At 45.5% G+C, this 23,099-nt stretch overlaps 2 protein-coding genes and 1 long non-coding RNA gene across 9 annotated transcripts in view; 1 reads left to right on the top strand and 2 right to left on the bottom strand.

Moving 5' to 3' along the window:
- DCPS (decapping enzyme, scavenger) overlaps positions 1-845 on the bottom strand; it is a 38,319-nt gene extending 37,474 nt beyond the window's left edge. Inside the window, exon 1 of the mRNA XM_008688299.2 lies at positions 600-845. Coding sequence (XP_008686521.2) covers positions 600-800 — 201 coding nt within the window. The 5' untranslated portion in view covers positions 801-845. The remainder of the gene's footprint in view (positions 1-599) is intronic.
- On the top strand, positions 537-16,531 carry LOC103660654. Of its 3 annotated transcripts, XR_005835021.1 has the most exons (7): positions 537-673; positions 1,523-1,555; positions 7,334-7,793; positions 8,887-8,976; positions 9,085-9,219; positions 9,526-9,662; positions 14,005-16,531. It is a non-coding gene; the product is annotated as an uncharacterized LOC103660654 (long non-coding RNA). The 3 variants fall into 3 exon arrangements; XR_005835020.1 differs by lacking the exon at positions 9,526-9,662 and having other exon boundaries at positions 538-673; XR_567843.2 differs by lacking the exons at positions 9,085-9,219; positions 9,526-9,662 and having other exon boundaries at positions 539-673.
- LOC103660655 (TIR domain containing adaptor protein) lies at positions 5,245-21,219 on the bottom strand. 5 transcript variants are annotated; one of them, XM_040631052.1, is made up of 5 exons: positions 21,106-21,208; positions 20,515-20,614; positions 10,961-11,119; positions 8,892-9,482; positions 5,245-8,294 (listed from the first exon to the last, which is right to left on the bottom strand). In XM_040631052.1, the coding sequence occupies exons 3-5, from the start codon at positions 11,025-11,027 to the stop codon at positions 8,275-8,277; spliced, it is 678 nt and encodes a 225-aa protein (XP_040486986.1). In that variant the 5' UTR covers positions 11,028-11,119; positions 20,515-20,614; positions 21,106-21,208; the 3' UTR covers positions 5,245-8,274. The 5 variants fall into 5 exon arrangements, with proteins under 5 accessions (XP_040486986.1, XP_040486985.1, XP_040486988.1 ...); XM_040631051.1 differs by having other exon boundaries at positions 20,400-20,614; XM_040631054.1 differs by lacking the exon at positions 20,515-20,614 and having other exon boundaries at positions 21,106-21,219.
- Between the last annotated feature and the right edge of the window lie 1,880 nt (positions 21,220-23,099).

Below are 23,099 nucleotides of genomic sequence, written 5' to 3' on the forward strand. Positions count from 1 at the left end.
GCTGAGCACATGGTATTAAAGCCAGCTGTACCTATGTGTCTACCAGAAGATACTCTGCATCCCTGAAAATCGGGGATGGTAACTTTCATCCCTACATCCCCAGCACATAGCTCAGTGCAGGAAATGTGCAACTGAATTAGCAATTTAATGAACTGTCTCCTCGGTTAGCGCTGTGATCTTGCACAGCAGTGATCCTATCTCCTACAGTCTCTATGTCTTTGAGTACACGATCCAGCAACATTTACTGGGTTCCAAACACCTTTGTATGTTAAATGAATACAAGATGAACGGTCCGGAGAATTCAACACGTGACTTTTAATCTGCAATACTCTCTACAAGTGTTAGTTCCTTTTAGGAAAGGAGGAGTTAGGCAAATTAACCCTACGTCTGTGGATTTCCTTGATTCTACGGGTAAACTTGTCTCCTGTACGCCCCCTCCCTCACGCAGTCTAGTGGTACACTCTTCCTCCCCCACAAGTAGTGCGATTGGTATTTTCCGGCCGAGCTCCGGTTTAAAAAAAAAAAAAAAAAAATCCGCCTCCAAGGCAGTGATTGGCTCACTGCGACCCATATCCCCGCCCAAGGCTGCCTAATGGTACCTTCCCATGGAGAAAAATGATTTTGTCCCTCGCAGACTCCCTCAGCACTTTTTTCACTCTAAAGCCGGAGAACGGTAAGCGCACAGGGACGGAGGTACCATTCCCAACGCCCTCTTCCTTTTCCTCTATGCCGGTGGCTTCCGCCTCTTCGGCGTCCAGTTCGCGCTTTCTCTTGCTGGGTTGAGGCGCTAGGTCCGCCATGCTGCCCGGCCAGAGCTGTGCGCTTGCGCCAACCTCAGCCGCGGCCCCGCCCCTCTGGCCCCGCCTCCGCTACGGCCCAGCGACTACAACTCCCGGCCTGCTCCTCGGAGGAGCCTCTGAGCGTAGGTGTCTGTGACTTGTTTGCGATGATAGTTTTTTTTTTTTTTTAAGATTTTATTTATTTATTCAACAGAGATAGAGACAGCCAGCGAGAGAGGGAACACAAGCAGGGGGAGTGGGGGAGGAGGAAGCACGCTCCTAGCGGAGGAGCCTGATGTGGGGCTTGATCCCATGAGGCCGGGATCACGCCCTGAGCTGAAGGCCGACGCCTAACCGCTGTGCCACCCAGGCGCCCCAACAACGAGAGTTTTTAATTCAGGCTGCTGCCCGTTGTCCCCTCGTGCTGGCCCGCCTGAGTTAAGGCTGGTACTGAGGGAAGAGAAAAGAAGGCAGCGAGTCTCTAAGCAGGCCGGCTAACGATGCTGCAATGGAGGAGGCACGCACCCCCCCCCCCCCCCCCCAGACACCTGCCACCTTTGAACTCCGTGGATGCTATGACACCTGACACCCTGAGTTGAATACTGACGTTTTAATAAGAGTTATACCAACATTGCTTAGTTAGTGTGTAAGGAATGTTTCTGAAATAAATGTGTTGAGCTAATCTTATGTCTTGGTCGATTTTTTATGAGAATCATTAAGCCATTTCCATTTTCATTTCACAGAAATTTTCATCGTGTTCAGTGCCGAAAAGAAAGGTAAGTGAACAGGGCAGAAATACATTTTCAACACCTTCTTTTCTTCCAGGCTGGGGGCTTCTGCCTCCTCTGTTAACCTAGTTTGCTCATGTGTCTGCTATGCTATACAGGGACATGATTTGCAGCTTGAATAGGACTCATCTGTCAGAATTTCTGTGCTTTTCTTTTTTTTTTTTTTAGATTTTATTTATTTGACATACAGAGAGAGAACAAGCAGAGTGACAAGCAGACAGAGAGGGAGAAGCAGACTCCTGCTGAGCAGGAGCCCGATGCGGAACTGGATCCTAGGACCCTGGGATCGTGACCTGAGCCAGGGCAGACACTTAACCGACTGACCCACCCAGGCACCCCTACGGTTTTCTGGTTTTTGGTTTTTGGTTTTTTTGCCAGATAAAATTTTTACTTACAATTTCTCTTTGTAAGTTTCTTTTGTGGCCATTATTTCTGGCTAGTCCCTTTTTCCTTGGTGTTATATGACAGATAAAATTTTTTTCAAATTTACTCAAAAATTGTGCTGTTTTTGCCAATCTCAGTTTTATTTTGAGTTTTTTTTTTTTTTTTTTTTTTTTAAAAAAAAAAAAGGGGGGGGAATTTTTTTTTTTTAGACAAAAGTAAAGGGGGAGGCAATTTTGGCAGTTTTCAGTCTGTCAATAACAAAGTGTACTGTATGTCCATGACCGTTGGCTTTTGGGTTATTTCTACCAGAAATATTATTATGAATTGGATAAAAGGCCAATTGTTTTGTGAAGTAGAGAGCATTAGTAGGGAGACTTAGGATCTGGAATAATTATCTTTGGCCAAAAACATATGCTGCTTGTCCACAACTTTCCTGGAAAACTTCCCCCACCTTTTGGGAGTATACAGTAGGTCATAAACTATGTGGAAGTCCAAAACAAATGTCTTTGGGGGTAAATGGCCATAGCAAAACCTGTTCAAAAATCCAAGGCCTAGATCCTATGGAAATTTCTAAGTATGAATTCTCTTTCCCTTTTGTCATCCCCCCATCCCCACACCAGTCTTCTCTGTTTCTCCTTCTCCCTCTCTTCTCTCTCTGGAAGAGAATTTGAGCCGAGTATCTATGTTTAATATCTGTGAATTAAGAGCCATGAGGTCTGGCCCCAATACTGACTACCTGTGCAACTTTGGGGAAGTCACTTACCCTCTCTAGGCTTCCATTTTCTTTGTGCCAGACACTGTCCATCCTGAACAAGCCAAGGGAGGTCTCTACTTTCATAGAATTCATATTCAAATGGAGATGAGGAAAACGAATAGGATAATTTAAAATAATGATTAAATGCTGTTTTAGAGTAAAACAGGACAATGTGATAGAGCCTGGGGATAGGGAGGAGATAAGGTGGTCATGGGTGGCTTCTCAGGGAGGTGACGCTGAGCCCAGACTTGAAGGATGAGAAGTAACCTGCCTGTGAAGAGACCAGGAAACGTGTATTTCAGGCAGAGATGTCAGAATCCTGAGGACCCTAAAGCAGCAATGAGCTTGATATTTTTTGGAAACAAAAATGGCCCTTGTGGCTGGAATGTAGTGAGCAAAGAAGAGATAGAAAATTTAACTATAGAGAGATTTAATTCATTAGTGGCAAATTCACCAACACAGGTATAATTGGGACTCGAACATCCATAAGGTCAGAACTGCACTCCTAAAAAGGCCTGGCTCAAGGAAAGGATGAGCTCATAGGAAGCCTCAGCCACCAAAGGACCTCTTAGAATACCAGACAGCAGAGTGCAGTGGACCTTTAGGGCAACACCAAAGGGCTTCCCTTGGCTCAGAGGCATTTGTCTGTTGATGATTTTTTAGTTCCTCTTGTTTGGAAACATTACAAGGCCCTGCACTATCTATCTAATAGCCACTGGCCATATATAGGTATTTACATTTGAATTAATTTGAATTAGATAAATTACAAATTGAGTTCCTTAGTCAAACAGCCATGTTTCAAGTGCTTGACAGCCTCATACGGCTACTGGCTATCGCACTGGACAGCACAGACGTGGATCGTTTCTACCTACACAGAAAGTTTAACTGCTGTATTAGGTTATTACTGGCAAGTCTGTCAAGAAGCATTAATCCTTCAGTCTTCTTGAGGAATCTCAAAACTTCTCCCAAATCTTTTTTTTTTTTTTCTTCTAAATTTTAAAGAAGGACTAGACACATCCATTTCAGGCCTTAGGATAGATGAGATATCCTAAAAACAGGTCAACTAAAAACACCTGAACATTCTGACTACAAAATTAAAAACACCCATGTGGTTACATTGCTACTCTCTTAATAACATTTTCAGAAATGAAAAATGTGGGAGCATGAGTCTATAGAATGGTAAGTGGACACTGAGGCTTAAGTTTTAAGAGTGATTGCTGGTTCCTGGAAGTCTAGAGCCTTGAGCTTTCAATGTGATGCTTGAGGCACAGGAGACAAGCCCTGGGGGCTTGTGCAAGGTGAGGAATTGGAAGAGAGCATTTCCTTTACAATCAATATCTCTAAGGTTCACCAGCTGAATGGAAGGGCCAACTATTAAAAACAAAAGAAAAGCTCCCCCACTAAAGGAGACAAGATATTTAGGAAGGTTATCTGCCTCAACATCTGGCTGTGGAGGGAAGAAAAAAATCTCCTGAAAATTCATACCACAGGCCAATCTTCATGCAGGTTTAGAATTCAGATTTGTACTGTTTATGTGATTCAGGAAATTCAAATCGAAAATTTATGTAAGCTGGTCTTGTATTTTTCATTACGTGCTTACTCAATGCTAAATTGACTCCAGAAGAAATAGAAAATCTAAATAGATCTATAACTCTTTAAGACATTGAAATTTCAGTTTTAAATCTTCCCATAAAGAAAATGCTAGGCCCAGATGGATTAACAGATGAGTCTACCAAACATATAAGGAGCAATGAGTTCCGAGCTTAAACTCTTTAATGACTAGGAAAGGGACCACTCCCCCGCTATTTTTCAAAAGAAGAATGATTGACATATAATATTGTATTAGTTTCAGATGTACAACAGTGATTCGATATTTATATACATTACAAAATGGGGCGCCTGGGTGACTCAGTGAGTTAAGCATCTGTCTTCAGCTCAGGTCATGATCCCAGGATCCTGGGATCGAGTCCCACATCAGGCTCCTCGCTCAGCAGGGAGCCTGTTTCTCCCTCTGCCTGCCACTCACCCTGCTTATGTTCACTCGCTCTCTCTCTCTCTGACAAATAAATAAAATCTTTAAAATAAATAAAAAATACATTACAAAAATGGTCACCACTATATGTCTTGTTACCACCTGTCACCATACAAAGTTGTTATAATATTACCGACTGTATTCTCTATGCCATACATTACATCCCTGTGTCTTAATTACTTTATAACTGGCAGATTATACTTCTTAATTCCCTTCACCCATTCATCCACTCCCCAACTATTTTAGAAGGCTGGTATAACCTTGGTAACACAACCAGAGAGTGATAATACAAGAAAAGAATTATGGGCCAATTCTATATATGAACATAGATGTAAAACCCTAAAGAAAATGTTAGGAATCTGAATCCTGTGATTTATAACAGAGGTAGTGTATTCATCATGGACAAATTGAGTTTACCCCAAGAATATTAAGGCTGGCTTAACACTGGAAAGTCTAACGTTATTCATTGTATTAAATGATTTAAAAGAGGAAAAAAAACACATCATCTTGGTAGATGGGGACATTTTATATTAAATTTAAAACACATTCAAGATACATAAAACTCTTAATTAGAAACAGGAAACTTACAACTCGTTAAAAAAAAATCTGCACCAAACCAAGAATCTATAACAAATACCACATTTAACGGAGAAATGTTGGAAGCATTCCCTTTAAAAGCATAAATGATACAAAGATCATTGCTATTGTTACTTTCAACATACTGCGGTCCTAGGCAGCACAGAAAGACAAGGAGCTAAAGTTTTTTGTTTTGTTTTGCAAATTGTATGATTGTCTACAGAAACCAAAAAAATCTGTGGTCTTTTAAGTAATTCAGCAGGTTGCTTAATATTAAATCAATATACAAAAGAATTGTGATTTTTTCTACCAGTAATAGATAAATATAAAAATACTTTTTACAGTGGCAACAGAAAATATGAAGCACTAAAGAAAAAATCTAATAAAAGTGACTGATTATAAAACTTTATTGAAATACATTTCATGATATCAATAATGGAGACATACCATTTTTCTGGAGAGAAAGATCAGTATAAAAAAGATCAATTCCTCCCATATTAATCTCTCATCTCAATATAAGCCCAATAAATATACTAATAGGCATCAAAACTTCTTAAAAACCATAGTAAATGAGCTGATGTGTCACTGATGCAGGGATACACAATCACACCCACACATGAAAATATATGATCTCACAATCACTGGGAGAGGAAAGGATGGACTGGCTAGTAGTCAGTAAAGAATGGCTATTCAAGTGGGAAAAAGAAATTGGACCTTTGACTTGCAAACCAAGAGCAACAACAACAAAATCAAACCCAAGCAAAACATCCTGGTGGATTAAAGACCTACATGGGAAAGAGCTCCAGAAGAAATTATAGGAATAGGGAAGGATTTTCTAACTATGACAAAAAACACAGATTACAGTAATAGGTAAACATTTTTTATATTAAAAAAATAAAGCTTTCTGTTCTTTAAGAAACATTTTTTTTGAAAACTCCTAAAAACATACATAGTTTTAATACAGAGGAATAAAATAATGCCTGGGGTTTGCCTCAAAGGGATCTGGTGGGGGAGGGAATTGGAGTTATTGCTGATAGGAGCTTAGCTCTGAGTTGGTAACTGTTGAAGCTGGGTGATGGGTATATGGGGATTCTTCAGATTTTTCTCTTTCCCTTTAGTGTATGAAATACATAGAATTTCTCATAAAAAAGAGAAAACGAATATTATGGCAATAGGACACCAGTTTTCACCCACCAGATCAACAAACATTTTACATACTGATGATTCTACGTGTTTAGTAAGAACATGAAAAAGTGCGAAATCTTATACACAAATGGTAGGAACATAAACTGACATAACCAGTTTGGGTAGATTTCTACCCAAACTGAAGATGAGTATTTACTACCCAGCTGTTCCCCATCTAGGCTAAATCCTAGAAAATCTCGCTCATGGAAACATGTACAAAATGTTCATAAGCTCATTGATTTTGACAGCAACAAATGGGAAACATCCAAATGTCTGTTTGTGGTATATTTACATACTGAAACGAAAGTGAATTTCCTGGCATTACACGCATCCACATGGATAAATCTTACCTGTGAACAAAAAGAATTTGTAGAATACAAACATTATAATACCGTTTACATACAGTACAAAACCATATAGAGGTAAACCTGTCAGGGATGTGTAAGTGGAAAGCTAACAATGATAAATTCAAATTCATAATGGTGATTACTTCTAATGGGAGAAGGGAGGAGAAGGTGATTAAGGGCACAAAGGGGGCACCATAGGGATTTTAAGGTTTTGCTGCTTAAGCTGGGTGGAAGGTACATGAGTGAACATTATATTTAGTCTTTTTGTATGTAATAAAATAATTCATAATTAAAATATAAATTTTTCCTACTATATATAAATGTCAGATCATGTTTTACACCTGAAACTAATGTTAATATGTTAATTATATCTCAAGTATATATGTATAAGTTTTTTCCAGTGAAAAGAGGGGACATGGGAGGGGGAAGTAAGAGAACAGGCACAAAGTACCCGTCAGGGGAGTAAGTTCATTTCTGTTCAACAACAGACTTATCAAGAACAGATGAATGAAACTTTGTCCTACATGGTACACAATCATCTGCCAGAAGAAAACTGCTGACCACTCTCGGTACAGAGGTAAAGAAGCTTGTACCTTTGATGAAGCCCCTATGAGTGAAAGCATCGGTGGGGTGGCTGGGCTTCTGCCCCAGCAGTAGGGTAGGGCTGAGCTCTTCTTGCTCTTCACCCCACCTGCTCCCTGCCCCCTCCTGTCTATTCAGAACGGTTTCTAGGTTTGCGTCTTCATGACACACACGAAATAAAAATAAATACGGAACAGTGCTGAATGCATCTTTCCTGTAGTCTTCTGGTGCGGACAACGCTCCTGGGAAGGAGAAGGGCAGTAGTGTGTGACGGACTTGGTACCTGTTGCTTTCTCCTGATGCCAGGCTACTGGGGACACCAGCCATGCTGAAGCGTGTAGTGCAGGCTTCTAGCTCATGAACCAGGTGAGTCACCTCTTCGGGGGGGATGCATCTCTAGACCAGTGCCCAGTTCCAGGGGAAGAAGATGCAGGTATGTGCCAGGTGTTGTTGTGTCCAGGGAGGCAGGAGGCAAAACACTGGTGATCATCTTGGTATCAGCACCTCCTGCCACCCACGATTTCTGGCTTCCCCATGGCCTTCCTGGGGAGGCCCCAGTTTCCTCACGCCTTCCTGGGGGAGTCCCCAGCTTCCCCATGACCTTCCTGGGGGAGTCCCCAGCTTCCCCATGGCCTTCCTAGGGAGCCCACAGTAATGGGTGCCTGGTGGGCAATCTGACCCCAGGCTTACATACAAAGTGCTACAAACTCCAGTTCCTTACACCTCATCACAGCGGCTGGAATCCAAGGCCCTGTGATGCCCTGTGAGACCCTGTGAGGCCCTGGGCTCTCCAACTCGATTTTCAGCTCACTCCAACTTTCTGGGTCCCATGGTGATGTAAGAAGTGTCAGCTGATGGTCTGCAGATCTGCAAGAGAGCAAACAGAATCACAGGGCTTGTCACCCTTCCCAGATCCCAGCATCCCCGTTTCCCCCAGGAGGTCCCGCTTCTTCTACCTTTTTATTTCACTTCCAAACCCACTGTAATATAATGCCCCAGCCCACCCCCAGACACACAGTTCTTTCCTATTATTTTGCACGATTTTGTCTTACTAAGCTAGTGTCCCTGCCGGCATTTTCCTGGCTCTGGGTGGACATCTCCAACCTGACTTCAGTGAGAGAAACCTAATACTATTAGTACTTATAATGATAATAACGGCTGATAGTTATTGAAACTTGCTAGGTGGTAGGCTCTGCCTGTTGGGAGTACTTCACACGTGCAGGGCCGTGGTCTGAACACTTGTGTAGTGTACATACTTATTTAGGTACATAGTAGCATTCCCATTTTACCAATGGGGAAACCCAAATACAGAGGGGTCAAATAAGTTTCACAAGGAACAGTCTTTCCCAGAGCCTGCATTCCGAGCTACTGGGCTACAGTAGCTGTCTCCTAAAAACCAAAGTGGATCAGACGCTGTGGCCCTGTGGCCGAGCTCCCTTTCTCCCTTGCCTCCCAATAGCTTACAACGCATGACAGCTTCCTTGACTTGGCGGAAGCCGCCGTCGGGGCCCCGGCCATCCACGAAGTACATGAAGCGGAGCTCAGCGGGGTAAGCGGCTCTGGTGAGGCCCGACATCAGCGGGATGGTGCGGCCCTCTGCCCCAGGGGCCTCGGTCAGGGCCTGCAGCATCTGGTACTTGCACCACGGGTCCTGCAGGAAGCCTGGGGTGATGAGCAGCACGCGGCAGTGACTGCTACTCAGTGCCTGGCACAGCTCGGACACGATGGCGCCGCCTGGGGTCGCATCCCGAAGCTGCAGGAAGCAGCGCAGGCTGGCAGTGCTGCCCTCCAGGTAGGAGACCAGCTCCTGGGCGGCCGCCAGGTCCTCCTCACTGTGGCACACACAGACATCGTAGTCCTTGCTCCAGCGGCCACCTCTGCTGCTGCTGCTGCTGCTACTACCCACATGTGTGGGTGGGGAGGTGGGAGACAAGGCTGAGCTGAGGCCCAGGGGTGGGGGGTCGTCCTGGGAGCTCGGCTGTGAAACATCCCTGGAGCTGCTCTCTGCAGAGTCCGGCAGCTTCTTGGGCTTCGACAGGGCCTGCCTGAACCAGTCTGTAGGGGAGAGAAACACTCTCAGGCAGGGTATTCTCACCAGACTGCGTCCTCATGGTCCTGCACAGAGGACCCCGCACCTGGCAGGTCCGCCCATGCCCCGCACTGACAAACCATGCCACCTGACTCAGAGACCTACTGCTCTGCTCTTTTGTACGTGCTTCAGGACTTGCCTTCAAGGTACCATTATCTTTAAAGGTTTGGGGAAGGCATAAAAACTCTGGCTGTTTTATGAGTTGTGAGAATGTAATATACAGCATACTGGCTGTAGTTAATAATACGGTATTTCCTATTTGAATGTTGCCAAGAGCGGAAACCTTAAAAGTTCTCATCACAAGAAAAAAAGTTCTGTAATTATGTGTGGTAACGGATGTTAACTAGAGCTTGCGGTGATCATTTCACAATATATACAAATATGGGACCATTGTATTGTACTGCCGAAACTAATATAATGTTGTATGTCAGTTACACTTCAATAATTAAATAAACAAAACGCCTTTGGTATGACACCGATATGGGGAAGAAAGAACTCTGGCTTTCAGCAGCCTGATTAGGAAAGATGACTTTTTCCCAGGCCCTTTGATTTCTGGTACTGTCGGCTTGCTACTTCCCACTAGTGCTGACTTGCCACCCATCAGCTAGTCTGTAAGTAGAGCCGTGTTAAACTGGTCAGGATTAATCAGTTCCCAAACTCACTCTCTGCAGTGAGGGGAGGTGGGTTTAGATTAAGGTGGGCTACCCACTATGGGAGGGAAAGAGGGGAGGGGTTGGCATCTGTTTGGCCCCGAGAACTCCCAGATTATTGCTAAATGGTAAAAAAAAGCACGGCAGAGGGTTACTGCTCAGAGCTCCCGAAGAGCGGAGAGCCTGTGATTCACAACCTACACTCTGGAGCCAGGCATTGATCTGATTGTGGACCTGCAGCTTGCTTGCTGGATGACCTTAAGCAAGTCAGTCTATGTCTACCATTTCCTCATCTGTAACATAGGTTCATTTTAACTGTTGTTGAAGATTAACTGCGTGTCTGATATATTGTAGGTATTCCATAATGAGATCAGCTCGGCTTCCCCAGCTTTCAATAAGGACAGAAAGTTTAGTGTTCTGGAGATTAGTTTGTTTTCTCACTCTGCTTGGCTCCTTCCTCTGAATGGTTCTGAAAGACATTGATGACAAGAAACACAATGCTAAGTGCTCAGCACCATGGTTACCAGGTTAGCAAAATTAGCTGAGCATGCACGGAAAAGCTGTGAGCACAAACGACTGAAGGTCCTATGATGCATGCCTCTCTCCTCACTCACCACAAAGCATCTGGGCTCTGAGGTCAAGGGGGGAGCCCAGGAGCCCACCATGGTCAGCCTCCCTGCATCTCCTGCGGCATGTGGGCCAGGCAGCCCTCCCACCTCGCCATCAGGAACACTGAGGAGGAGTACACTCACAGCTGTGAACAAGAGTGGAATTAGGAGTCGGCTTCCACTCACCAGCCATCTTGCCCAGAGGCTTCTTGGACCGGGGGCGAGGAGCTGGGAAGGAGGATGATGATGCCATAGTATGGGGCTCAAAACTAACCCCATGAGACCAGGCATTGGTAAAGTGAGAGAAGGGAGGGGACTCAGTCTTGACCTTATGGAACAGCCATCCTATAAGAGACAGAGAGAGAGGATCACAAAAATTGTACTTACCTTACTCTCAGTCCCAGTGTGTGGGCTCTAGATGTTCCCTCCTAGCGCCTGTCAGAGGCTCAGTCTTTCTACTGGTCCTTGATCCCTATCCCTCATTTACCACTGTGATAAGATCTGGCTTCCAGAAAAACCTAGATCTGTGGAGAGTGGTGAGACAGAGCGGGAGCCCAGCGGGAGCAGCTGAGCGACTGTCCCCCACTGCACCTGGCCAGGAGCACCCGGGGCTTCTGGGGCAAGGCAGCTGGCAGGAAGCTCAGCATGCGGACTTCCTGTGTGGGAGGAGGGGAGAAAGATGGCGGCGGAGTAGGAGGCCCCCCTGCCCCAACACAGCTAGAGAAAGCTCAAGTCATCCTAAATACCCCCAGAAATCGACCTGAAGACTGGCAGGACAGGCTCCACAACTAAAGGGAGAAAAGAAGCCACATGGAAGAAGGTAGAAAGTGCGGAGACTTGGTGTGGGGGAGAAATGGATCCTGGCTGCTGCGGAGTGGAGGGACCTGGGACCGTGGAGAAGGGCTGAGCGAGAGGAGCACACAGGAGGTGCGCACAAGAACATTTTACCCAAAGCCAGTGGGTTCGAAGGCAAGAGGGGCCGAAATTTGTGAGATTTTGCGACCAGAGGGGCTTAAAGCCTGGAGTTTTCAAGATCGGAGGACTCGGCTGGGATAGAGCTCCCAGGGTGCTGCCCCGCTCCTGGAGAGAAGGCCGGCAAGCATCTGGGGGCGGACGGCTTGGAAACTGCCATCTGAAGAGCGCCTGGGACATGCAGGGGGCAGATTACTCACTCTTCTCCTGAGAAGCAGCAGTCACAGAGACAGAGACACATTTCCAGGAACAAAGGAGTTGGCCAGCACCATTTCCCTGCTCCCCCTCAGCAAACACCAGTCCCTGCCCGCCTGCACTCCGGTGGGACTGCCCCGCTCCGACAAGCTTGTCTCATTCCCCAGTGGGGCTGCCCCCTCCACCAGAAGACTCAACACAAACCCATGCCCACACCACATCTCCTGACCAAAGTGTTCTGCAGGGCTTCAGCTCTAGTGGAAGGAGTGTCAGGTCTTATTTAACAAGAAAACCAGAGCACACCTAGTTAGAATTCACCTCATTCAGGCCAGGAACCAAACACTGCTCACTGCAGGCAAGGACAGCCTCGCCAGACAACTGGCCTGAAGGACGGGGCAGCCAGAACACAGCAGCAGAGTGCATGAGGCACACACCAGAGACACTAACTGAAGTGCCAGGCCCTGGGCGCTACGGGACCTCTTCTTCATAAAGCCATTGCTTTCAGGAGCAGGAGACATAACTGGCTTTTCTAACACAGAGAAGAAGGCAGAGACTTAGATAAAATGCGAACACAGAGGAATGTATGCCAAATGAAAGAACAGAATAAGGCCACAGCCAGAAATCTAAGAAAAACAGGTACAACTAGTCTGTCTGATAGAGAATTTAGAGTAACACTCATAAGGTTGATCATTAGACTTGAGACCATTAAAAACTTCAGGGAGACCCTTACTGCAGAGTGAAGAAATGGTTGTTGGGGATAAATGAGATGGTAAACAGGTGTGATGCAATGAACAGCAGGGTGGAGGAAGCAAAGAAACAAATTAGTGACCTAGAAGGTAATGAAGCTGAACCAAAGAAAGAAAAAAGGATTATGCAAAACAAGAATAGACTTAGGGAACTGAATGACTCCATCAAACATAATAACATTTGTATTATAGGGATCCCAGAAGGAGAAGACAGAGAAAAGGGGGCAGAAAATTTATTTGAAGAAATAATAGTGTAATAACAAGGAAACTTCCCTAATCTGGGGAAGGAAACAGATATCCAGATCCAAGAAGCATGGAGAATCCCCAACAAAAGCAGATCCACAGCAAGACCTAATTAAACTGGCAAAATATAGTAGTAAGGAAAAAGTCTTAAAAGCAGCAAGACAAAAGAAGATGGTTACTTATATAAGGGAAAACCCATAAGGCTAGCAGCAGATTTTTCAGCACAAACTCTCTAAGCCAGAAGGCATGATTTATTCAAAGAGTTGAGTAGGAAAAATCTGCAGCCAAGAATACTCTTATCCAGCAAGGCTAACATTCAAAATAGAAGGAGAAACAGAGAGTTTCACAGACAAATAAGGACTTCCTGTGTCAATGCTGAAATCGGAGGACAGTTGCTATTTGGACAAATAATAACGTATCCAGATAGCTGAGCAATGTAGAGAGAGCGCGTGCAAGAAACCTTGGGAGCCTTCCTCCAGTCTGCCTTCCCCTGAATAACTCCCTCCATCCACCTATCCATATGCCCATTGAAACACCCTCCCTCCTTTCCTCCCTTCCTCCTCCTTTCCCCTCTCCCTCAGCTGTCAGCTCAGGGAGATAGCGTCACATAGTGGCAATGTCTACAGACTCTACATGCAGAGTGCCTGATTCTCACCTCTTATTAACTGTGGCCTTTGGCAAGCTACTTAATCTTGCTAAGCTTCAGCTTCTCCATCTTGGTACCGGAAATAAAACTCAAACCTCCTCAGCTTTATGGTGAAGACCACATGACATAATTTATGTAAAGTGCTAATGATTCAGCATACAATGTTCAGAAAATAGTGTGGGTTAGTATGTATTTAAATAATGTAGATATTGGAGGGATATATTATGTTCATGGTTTAGAAGACTCAGTATTGTAATTTTCCCCAAACTAATCTTAAGGTCGGTGTTATTCAAATTCTGGAATTTATTTTTTTTTTGTGGGGGGAGCAGGGATTGTCAAACTGCTTCTAAATTTATATGGAAATGCAGAGGACCAAGAATCTCTTTGATGGGCAATTTGTTGTGTTTCCTTCCCACCACGATGACCAGGATACCCCAATGGTGGAGGCTCTTTGAGCCTCGGTTTCTAGGAAGACCTAGAGAGCAGAGCCGTCCCTCATCTGAGGTGGAGTTGCAGTGTTCGCATGGGAAGGGCTGCTGGAGAACTTGGCCCTAGAGCTGGAGCGGTGGGCAGAGCTGCCTGCTTTCTCACTCTGACCTACCTGCACAGGTCAAAACAGACCTCTGGGAACTCACAGAAAAACTACTTGTTTCGTGAAACACACAGAAATAAATGTCCACGTTGAAAGAATGTTATCCAAGGCTGAGGACGATGCTTTGTTCACTGCCAAATGCTATACACGTTTAGGCCAAGCCAGTAACTATCAGACAAGTTACTGATGACTCATGAAACTCCTTCAAAGTTCAAAAAAAAAAGAACTTAAACCAGTGCAGCAAAGGGGCAGAAAGAAGAAGTGAGTGGGCACAGGAACCAGAGACATCTTGAAAGAGAAGAGCAGTTACCTGCTAAGCCAGCCAAGGGGACGTGAACAGGTGCACATTGTCATGTATGTGTGTTTCTTTTCCTACCTCATATTCTTGGGATTTCAGACGGCCTGAGTGGTACACTGAAGTTAAGGCCGTGCCTGATAACCACTGATTTTGAAATCCTTTTCCAGGTCTGGGGTCACCGTCCCTTGACATCTTCATTTCAACCATTCCAGACGCCCTTTCTTTCTCCTAGTAGTAGACATCATGTCTCTGGGTTTTTATATTATTTAAATATTTTGTCAATTTTGTCTTAAGTTTAAAATTCATTATATGGCCTTGATATACTTACAAACTGGAGAATCACTTGATATTCTTAATGGTAGTTTAAAGGTTAGAAACTAACCTAATACTTTCATCTTCTGAACAGATGTAGGTTTAAAAGTTTCAGTTTCTCATTTTATGACATGACTTGCCCTTTTGGCCATACATGCTGATTTTTGGTAATTGCCTTTTTTCATTGCTTGGTTAAGAAGAAATCCAGTTGCCCAACAGCATCTGCCACTGTAAGTGGGTTGGTATAAGCCCTTGGGACTATTGTTACAGAAATGTTTAAATACAGGAAAAAAGTGCATCTTTGACATAGCATAATTGAGCGAGATGGCAGGTTAAGTTCCCTAACCCTATACGCTGTCTACTTCCTGGAATCTAAAACTCCAGGGCACCTTGCTTGTTATCTTTCAGTTCCTGTGCAGCTGAAGCTATGGGGCTATCACACTTAAATATGCTTTGATCTTTACAAGATTTAGTACTAGTCATATATTGAGATAGAGGAGACAGTTGTCAAACAGATGAGAAGATATGAACCTAAATCTCCAAATGGAAGGTCTGATTACTCCCACTGTCTTGGATTTGTTGTGCGGCCTCAGGTATAGCCACGTTTCCTTGTGCTTTTTAAAAATTCATAAAGGAAAATGATATTTATCTAAATACCTACTTTGTAGATAATTACAAAGGCTTGATAGAAAATTAGTAAAAGCTTCTTTTTAAAAAGCAACAGTGGGACGCCTGGGTGGCTCAGTCAGGTAAGCGTCTGCCTTTGGCTTGGGTCATGATCCCAGGGTCCTGGGATTGAGCCCCATATCGGGCTCCTTGCTCAGCGGGAAGCCTGCTTCTCCCTCTGCCTGCTACTCCTCCTGCTTGTGCTTGCTCTCTCTCTCTCTGTGTCAAATAAATAAGTAAAATCTTTATTAAAAAATCCTAAAAAAGCAACAGCTTTAGTATTTTTTAGAATGCTTTTGCAGTATTATATGTAGGAATATATTATGTGAGGGAAATATTACAAGGTTTCACTGTACAAAATACAAAGTGTATTAAGTATTATCCAATACCTAATAGGTGTCCAGTCTATTTTACAGGGAACGTGCTGAAACCTATGAAGATATAGGATTAGAATATGTATTTTATATAATTCATATTACATTACTGTTAAGCGGGAATCGCTGTCTGTGGTGGACAGGAGAACAGTCCCATAAAGATGTCCACATCTAATCCTCAGAAACAGTGAACATGCTACCTTCCATGGCAAAAATGGGCTTTGCAGATGAGATTAAGGATCTTGAGGTATGAAGAGTATCCTGGATTATCCGAGAGGGCTCAGTGTAATCACAAGGGTCCTTCTAAGAGGCAGGCGGGAGGGTCAGGCTGAGAGTGGGAGTGACAACAGAAGCAGAGGTCAGTGTGATTCGGGGCCAGGAGCGGGGAATGCAGGCAGCCTCTAGAAGCTGGAAAAGGCAAGGAGATGGATTCTTCTCTAGAGCATCCAGAAGGAACCTAGCCTTGCCAGCCCACTTGAGACTCCTGACCACCACAACCAGAAGCTAATAAATGTCTGCTGTATTAAGCCACTAAGTTTTTGGTGATCTGTTACAGAAGCAGTAGGAAACTATTACACTCTCTTCGATCGTCTGCCATGCTAGTGAACGGAGGAAGCACTGAATCTGAGTGCTAAGGACTGGTCCGTTTCAAGGTTTCAATTGTTTGAAAGAGTTCTTTACTTCTTTGATGAATAAATTATCCTGACACTTGATTTTGACTTTAAATTAAGAACACTGGTTTCAAGGTTAAGTTTGCTTCTCAAAAGTTTGCTAAAACACTTGTTGGGCAGGATCGTGAGGACTTGCAGGACAGTGTCACTTAAAGTGCTCAATTTAATTGTTAACAGCTTCATAGATACAATACTGTGTTTCCAAGAGTGGTTTGCAGACTCATAGACAGGCCCTAGGGTGGCCCCCATGTTCACACCTGTAAGTGTGGGCCAGACCCATGGCTTCTAACCAGCTGAGTATGGCAAAGATCATGGAATGTCACTCACCTGATTACATTACTATATATGTGCTGTGTACATGTGTGTATATGCATTTGTACGTATATACACACACACTATGTATATTTACTATATAAGATATGTACACGTGGAGCTCCTGGCTGGCTCAGTCAGTAGAGTGTTTGATTCTTGAACTTGGGGTCATGAATTCAAACCCCACATTGGGTATAGAGATTACTTTAAAAAAAATAACAATATATTTAAAAAGATGTCTACGTGTGACTATAGCATATATATGAATATTGTGTCATAGTTATGTATGACACATACTTGTGTATGTGTGTTTAAATCCATCTTAGCGGACTGGAGAGAGATTCCTTTACTGACTTTGAAGAATTTGCCAGCCTTGTTGTGAGAGGGCCAGTGTCAAGAAATTGCAAGCAGCCTCTAGCAGCTGCGTGCTCTCTGGAAGTAACCTCTAGAGAAGTAATCTCCAGCTGACAGCCAGCAAGAAAACAGACCTCAGTCGTACAACTGCAAGGAGATTCTGCCAACAAAGAACCCGAGGGAGCTTGGTAGTGGATCTTTCCCCATTTGAATTCCCAATGGCACTGCAGCCCCAGCTAATATCTGGACTTACACCAGGTAAGACCCCAGCAGAAGACTCAGCCAAGCCTTGCCTGGGCCCTTGACCCACAGAAACGATGAGATAATAGATAGCTGTTGGTGTATACTGAATTTGTGGTCATCGGTTATGTAGCCCAGAAAATAAATACAGGGACTAACTGCAATGATGGTTTAAACTGCCAGTTCCTTGTGCCCCCTCCCAAATCTACTGAAGTCAATCTCTGGGTGAAGCTCAGGAAACTGATTTTTAAACAAGTACCCCAGGATTCCGACGTACCTAAGAAGATTGGTCCGGTGGGTTATGTCAGTGGTTCTCAAACCAAGCTGCATATTGTTATCACCTAGAGAGCTTTTAAAAAATATAGATACTCCTGGAAAACCTTATTCAGTATTTCAGGAATGGGGCCCAAGAACCCATTTTTGAAGAGCTGTCTAGGAAATTCTGATCCAGGGAAACCACTGGTCTCAATTTATGTTGTTACTTATATTTATAAGCAGTGAAATGACTGAAAGCAGCCTAGTAAATCTTGAGATTGAATTTATGAAATAAATTCCAAATGACTGATTCTGCTATAAAATCAAATTTAAGGTGGAACTCTAGCAGGCAGAAAACAGTCAGAATTCTGGTTGATTAACTGAAGTCTCATGACCTGTATGAAAATAAATCATGTTCGCTGGCACATATGCTTTCAACACTACACTTTATAAATTTTGAAGACTTTAAAAATGTCAAAAAGTATATATATGTGCATGTGTGTGTATAACAGCACCCATTTTTAAAAATTTAATTATAAGTCAAAAGTATTATAACTGGTTATTCGAATCTAAAACGTCGGCTGAAGTTCAGTCCCATGGGAACATATCTTACTGATCATACATGAATGGGAAGCATTATAATTAATGTTGATGTATTTTGCAAAAACGTAGCAAACTGGCCTTTGGGAAACTTCAGTTTCTCAGTTTTAAAAAATTCTTTGTTTTGAGACTGTATCATACAGGTACTAAAGCTCATTTAACGAAAATGGTGTAAATTGATTTTGCATTTACGTTGCAGCAGATGTGATGCAGGTGTGCAGCACTGAATGTAATACGGATCGTGTCAATGGTAACCTTATGGATCGATCCGGTTTACAAATTATGCCAATTGTACACCCTTTTACAATGGTTCCCTGCTGAGCTTACAAAATGACTACTTTATGCATATATCTATTTTAAAAAGGCTTTGGGAGGCATAGTTAGATCAAAAAAAAAAAATACCTAAGATCTTAAAGAAGGACAATGCTGAGAGCTTCCACCACCAGAATCATACAGGCTTATTGTAAAGCATTATTTAAGGCTACATGCTATTGGTGCACAGGTGGACGGATGGATGGAAGAACAGGGTGTCTAGAAACAGACCCACAACCATAGAGTCTCCTGATGTATGACAAGGCCGACACCGCCAACCAGTGGGGAAAATGGTGCTACGTCAATGTTGAGAGCCTTGCAGAAAACAATAAATGCTGACCTATATCTCACACCATACAAAAAACTTAATTTCAAAAGGATGGTAGAGGTGAGAATAACAATAAAGCTTTTAGAGGAAAATATAGGAGATTCTCCCCCCGACTTCATCTTCTGATTATTTAAAATTGAGATGTAATTGACATATAACATATTAGTTTCAGGTGCACAACACAGTGACCTGATATATGTATATACTGTGAAACGGTCAGCACAGTAAGTCTAGCTAACACCCATCACTACACAGTCACACACTTTTTTTCTTGCAATGAGAATAAATCCACTCTGTTAGCAAGCTTCAAATATGCAATACAGTTTTGCGGTCTAGTCACCAAGCTGTAAATTTACATCCCCAGGATTTCTTTATTTTATGACTGGAGTTTGTACCTTCTGACCACCTTCACTCATTTTGCCCACCTACGACCCCCTGGGGTAAGCAACGATTTTTTTCAACGGGTCATAAATAATACAACCACATGGAGGCGGGGGGAGATAAATTGGGCAACATTAAGATGACGAACTTTTGTTCATCAAAAGACACCTTCAAGAGAGTGAAAAGGCAGTCTCTTAAAAATACATATCCAATCAATGTTTCATAACCAGAATATTTAAGAACTCTTACAGACTAGTAAGAAAGCGATAGTCTATCGAAAAAAATGGGCAGAAGCATTGAACACTTCGCAAAAAGGATATCCAAATGCCCAACAGACATGAAAAGATGCAGATTCATTAGACATAAGAGAAATGAGAATTAAAACCGCAGTGCAACACCACTGCCCAGCGCCACACCAAGTAGAATGGCTACAATGAAAAAAAGAGACGATACCGAGTATTGGTAAAGATGTTGAGGAACAGGAACTCACACACTGCTTGTGGGAGTGTAAACTCGTACAACCCCTTGGAAAACCGTGTGGCACTCAAGATTGCTAAAGTTGAATATAAACACGCCCACAATTCCACGCTCAGGAATATACCCACAGAACTGCTACATACGCACGTCCACCAAAAGACAACCCCAAGAACCCTCGCGGCACTATTTAAAAAAAAACCCAATCTGGAAACAACTCATGTCCATCAACCCAAGTGTCCAGAAGAAAGCAGAAATAAATTGGACTCTATCTGTACAGTGCAAAATCACACATCAGTTGGGATAAATGAATCATGGCTAAATGCAACACGGCTGCATCTCACATACTGAGTGTGAGATACTCAAAATTACACAAAAATCAGGTGCACATGAGCCCACATATCAAAAGTTCAAACCAAGTCAACTTTTTCTGATGTGAGAAGCCAGGATAATAGTTCTCCTTAGATGAAAGTAGTCATTGGAAGTGGACACTGGGGGCTTCTGGAGTGCTAGTGACATTTTATTTATTCTGGATGCAGGCTGCACGGGAAATGGTCACTGTGTAAAAACTGGGTAAGCTGTACACTTAAGATTGTGCAATTCTCTGTACGCATGTCGTATTTCAAGTTTCTTAAAAGTTAAAAAAAAAAGTACCTGTGACTTTCTCGGACAGTCACTCCTGGCCCTAGGTGCCCTCCTAGCTGCCGTCAGGCTTAGGTGTCCCAGCTACCAGAGTACTGCCGACTGCCCCTCTCTCGGCGGCACTTACCAGGGTCGTGTTGTGATTTCTAATTTACCCGTCTTCGGGGGCAGGACCAGGCCGACCCTTCCCTGTCCAAAGTTGTCACTCCCGCACTGCACACGTTGCCCTGCCCAAGATAGATGTTCGTGAAAGAAATGCCTCCGTAGGTCATGAACCGCAACTAAAGCCATGTTCCTACTGGAACACTCCCGCAAAGACCATCAGAAAGAGCAAAGAAGGATGTGAGGACACTGTGGTAGAAACACTACAGTTAAAGACGGAAACAACCTGACCGGGCCGGGCTCTTCCACCCACACTGAAGGGGGGGGGGCTCCCTGCACAAGCTCCTTCGCGACGGAGGTGACAGCTTTCTTGGAGAGCCTGTTCACCCAGTTTCCGCGTTCAGGGGGCTGGAGGCAGCCAGGTAAAGGGGCAGGAGAGAGGAAGGCGGTCCCCCCGGCAGCCGTGCCGCACGCCCGGGACGCAGGGGTACCACAGTCCCCGCGGACTCCGCCCCCGGCCCGCACTCCCCACTCCACCGCCGGGACCCCGCCCCCGGCCCGCACTCCCCCTCCCCCCACCGTGAGGACCCCAGCCCCGCCCCCGCCGAGGGCTCACCTGCGCGCGGGGGGCAGCGACCCCGCAGCCGTGCCGGCCGCGGGGTTGGCTCGGGCTCCCGCGCGGTGCCGGCCGCCCCCGGCGAAGGGAAGTGCGGCGCGCAGGCCCGGGCTGACTGCCGCCCGGCTGCCCGGCTCCCCGGCTCCCCCGGAAGCGGCGAGGCGGCCCGGCCCGCGGCCCCTCCTCCCCGGCCCGCGCCCTGGGCCTGCCAGGCCCTCCGGCCGCCGGCCGCCGCGTCGCTCCGCCCGGGAACCGCGCCTCCCTGGTGCTCCCCCTCGCCGCCCCGCCCCCGGGGCCCTGGGAGCTCCGGAGCCCGCCACCCGGCCGAAACCCGGAGAACAGGCGGTGCTCCCGCTTTCCCCGAAACCCACCGGGACAGCCTGAAGCCTGAGCTTTGTTCTGTGCCGGGGAGACGGAAAGAAACCCTTATTCCATTCATTTAATCCTCTTAATCCCCTGCAAGGCCAGCCATTGTACCTTTTTTCTTTTTCTACAGTTAAGAAAAGTGGAAGGGCGCCTGAGTGGCTCAGTCGGTGAAGTCTCCCACTCTTGATTTGCGCTCAGGTCATGATGTGGGGTCCTGAGATCGACCCTGGTGCGGCTCTACTCTGCGTGGAGCCTGCTCAAGATTCTCTCCTGCTCTCTCTACTCCTCCCCCATGCGCGGTCTTTGGGGGCGGGGAGGGGAAGAAAAAAAAAAAGAAAAAAAAAGTGGAGATTGAAGGACTTGTCCAAAGGCCACGTGGTAGGTGGTAGCGCGGCTCACCACCGCAGAGTCTGGGGGGGACACACCACTGACGCCGGGGCTGGAAGCCGATGCCAAACCCCGCGGTTCTCTGCTGCACGGGTGTGAGGAGCAAGACACTGGCCGAGTCCTGGGTTCAAGTGCAGAATCTCCCGCGCACTTACTGATGGGCATTGGAAAGCACGGGGCGGGGTGGGGCGAATACAACGCGTAGCCTTTCCCAAACTTGTTTCACCACAGTAGAAATAGCAGTATCTTCTCCACCAGTGTTCCATGGCGCACCAGTTTGGGAAACATTCCTACAACTGTGCACCTAAAATGCTGGACGATGCAGGTAGTTTAAGAGGACTGATGGAAGATTCACGATCTCCGTTCCCATCTGATTTCCTACGTTTCTCACCAGCCAGCGGAGCGAATTAGCGGCTAATCCTGGGAGGCAGTGTGGTCTCAGGCTGTACACGAGGGCTCCGGAGTAAGATCACTGGGCTTGGCATCCAGAGTTCATCACTTACTAGCCCTCTGCCCTGGGGAAGTATGTGGCCTGTCTAGGTTCACTTTACTCATTGCCAGATTCCAGTATCTGGCTCCCAGTGTTGCAGGGAGGAGTAGGTGAGATGAAGTAGGTAGGAAGTGCAGGACGGAAGGGTTTCATTCACCCTTTACCCAACACGCCTCTGCTTTCCCTGCTGGGTGCTTGACCTCTGCGGTTCTCTCCCCCCACCGTGTCCTCCTTTCCTACTGTGCTCTTCAAGCGCGCCTCTTCCCACAAGCCTCCTTTCTACAGCTTTCCTAACCCTGCCCTTCCCACCTCTTTCCTTACCAGCCCTGTACTACCTCGTGTTGTTTGGAGTTGAGCTTACCAGGGTTGGCCCTCCCACGAGACGGCGAGGTCGCTGAAGCCAGGGCTCGCCCTCCGGCTCGGGCGCAGGGCACAGGCACTCGGGTGAGCCTGGCTGAGAGCAGGTGGAGGCCACCCATGACGACAGCTCAGTGTGGGGCAAAGGTGAAGGAGGCTGGGACTGAGAGGGAAGACAGATGGCATGGTAAGTGCTGTCCTACGAGCTTGAATAAAGCCCGTGGAAGTATGGAGGCCTCATGAATGCATTCTTAATAAATAAGTACAGTGTTTGTCACCTTGACGTAGCTTCAGGGTAAGGAGCCAGATGAAGGCCATTTTCCTTCCGACCCACAGACGAGGGGTCGCTACTGAAGGCAAGGTGACTGAACGCGGGGCACCTGACGAGGCCAGC

This window comes from Ursus maritimus, unplaced genomic scaffold, assembly GCF_017311325.1.
Source record: "Ursus maritimus isolate PB19 unplaced genomic scaffold, ASM1731132v1 scaffold_16, whole genome shotgun sequence".
NCBI lineage: Eukaryota > Metazoa > Chordata > Mammalia > Carnivora > Ursidae > Ursus > Ursus maritimus.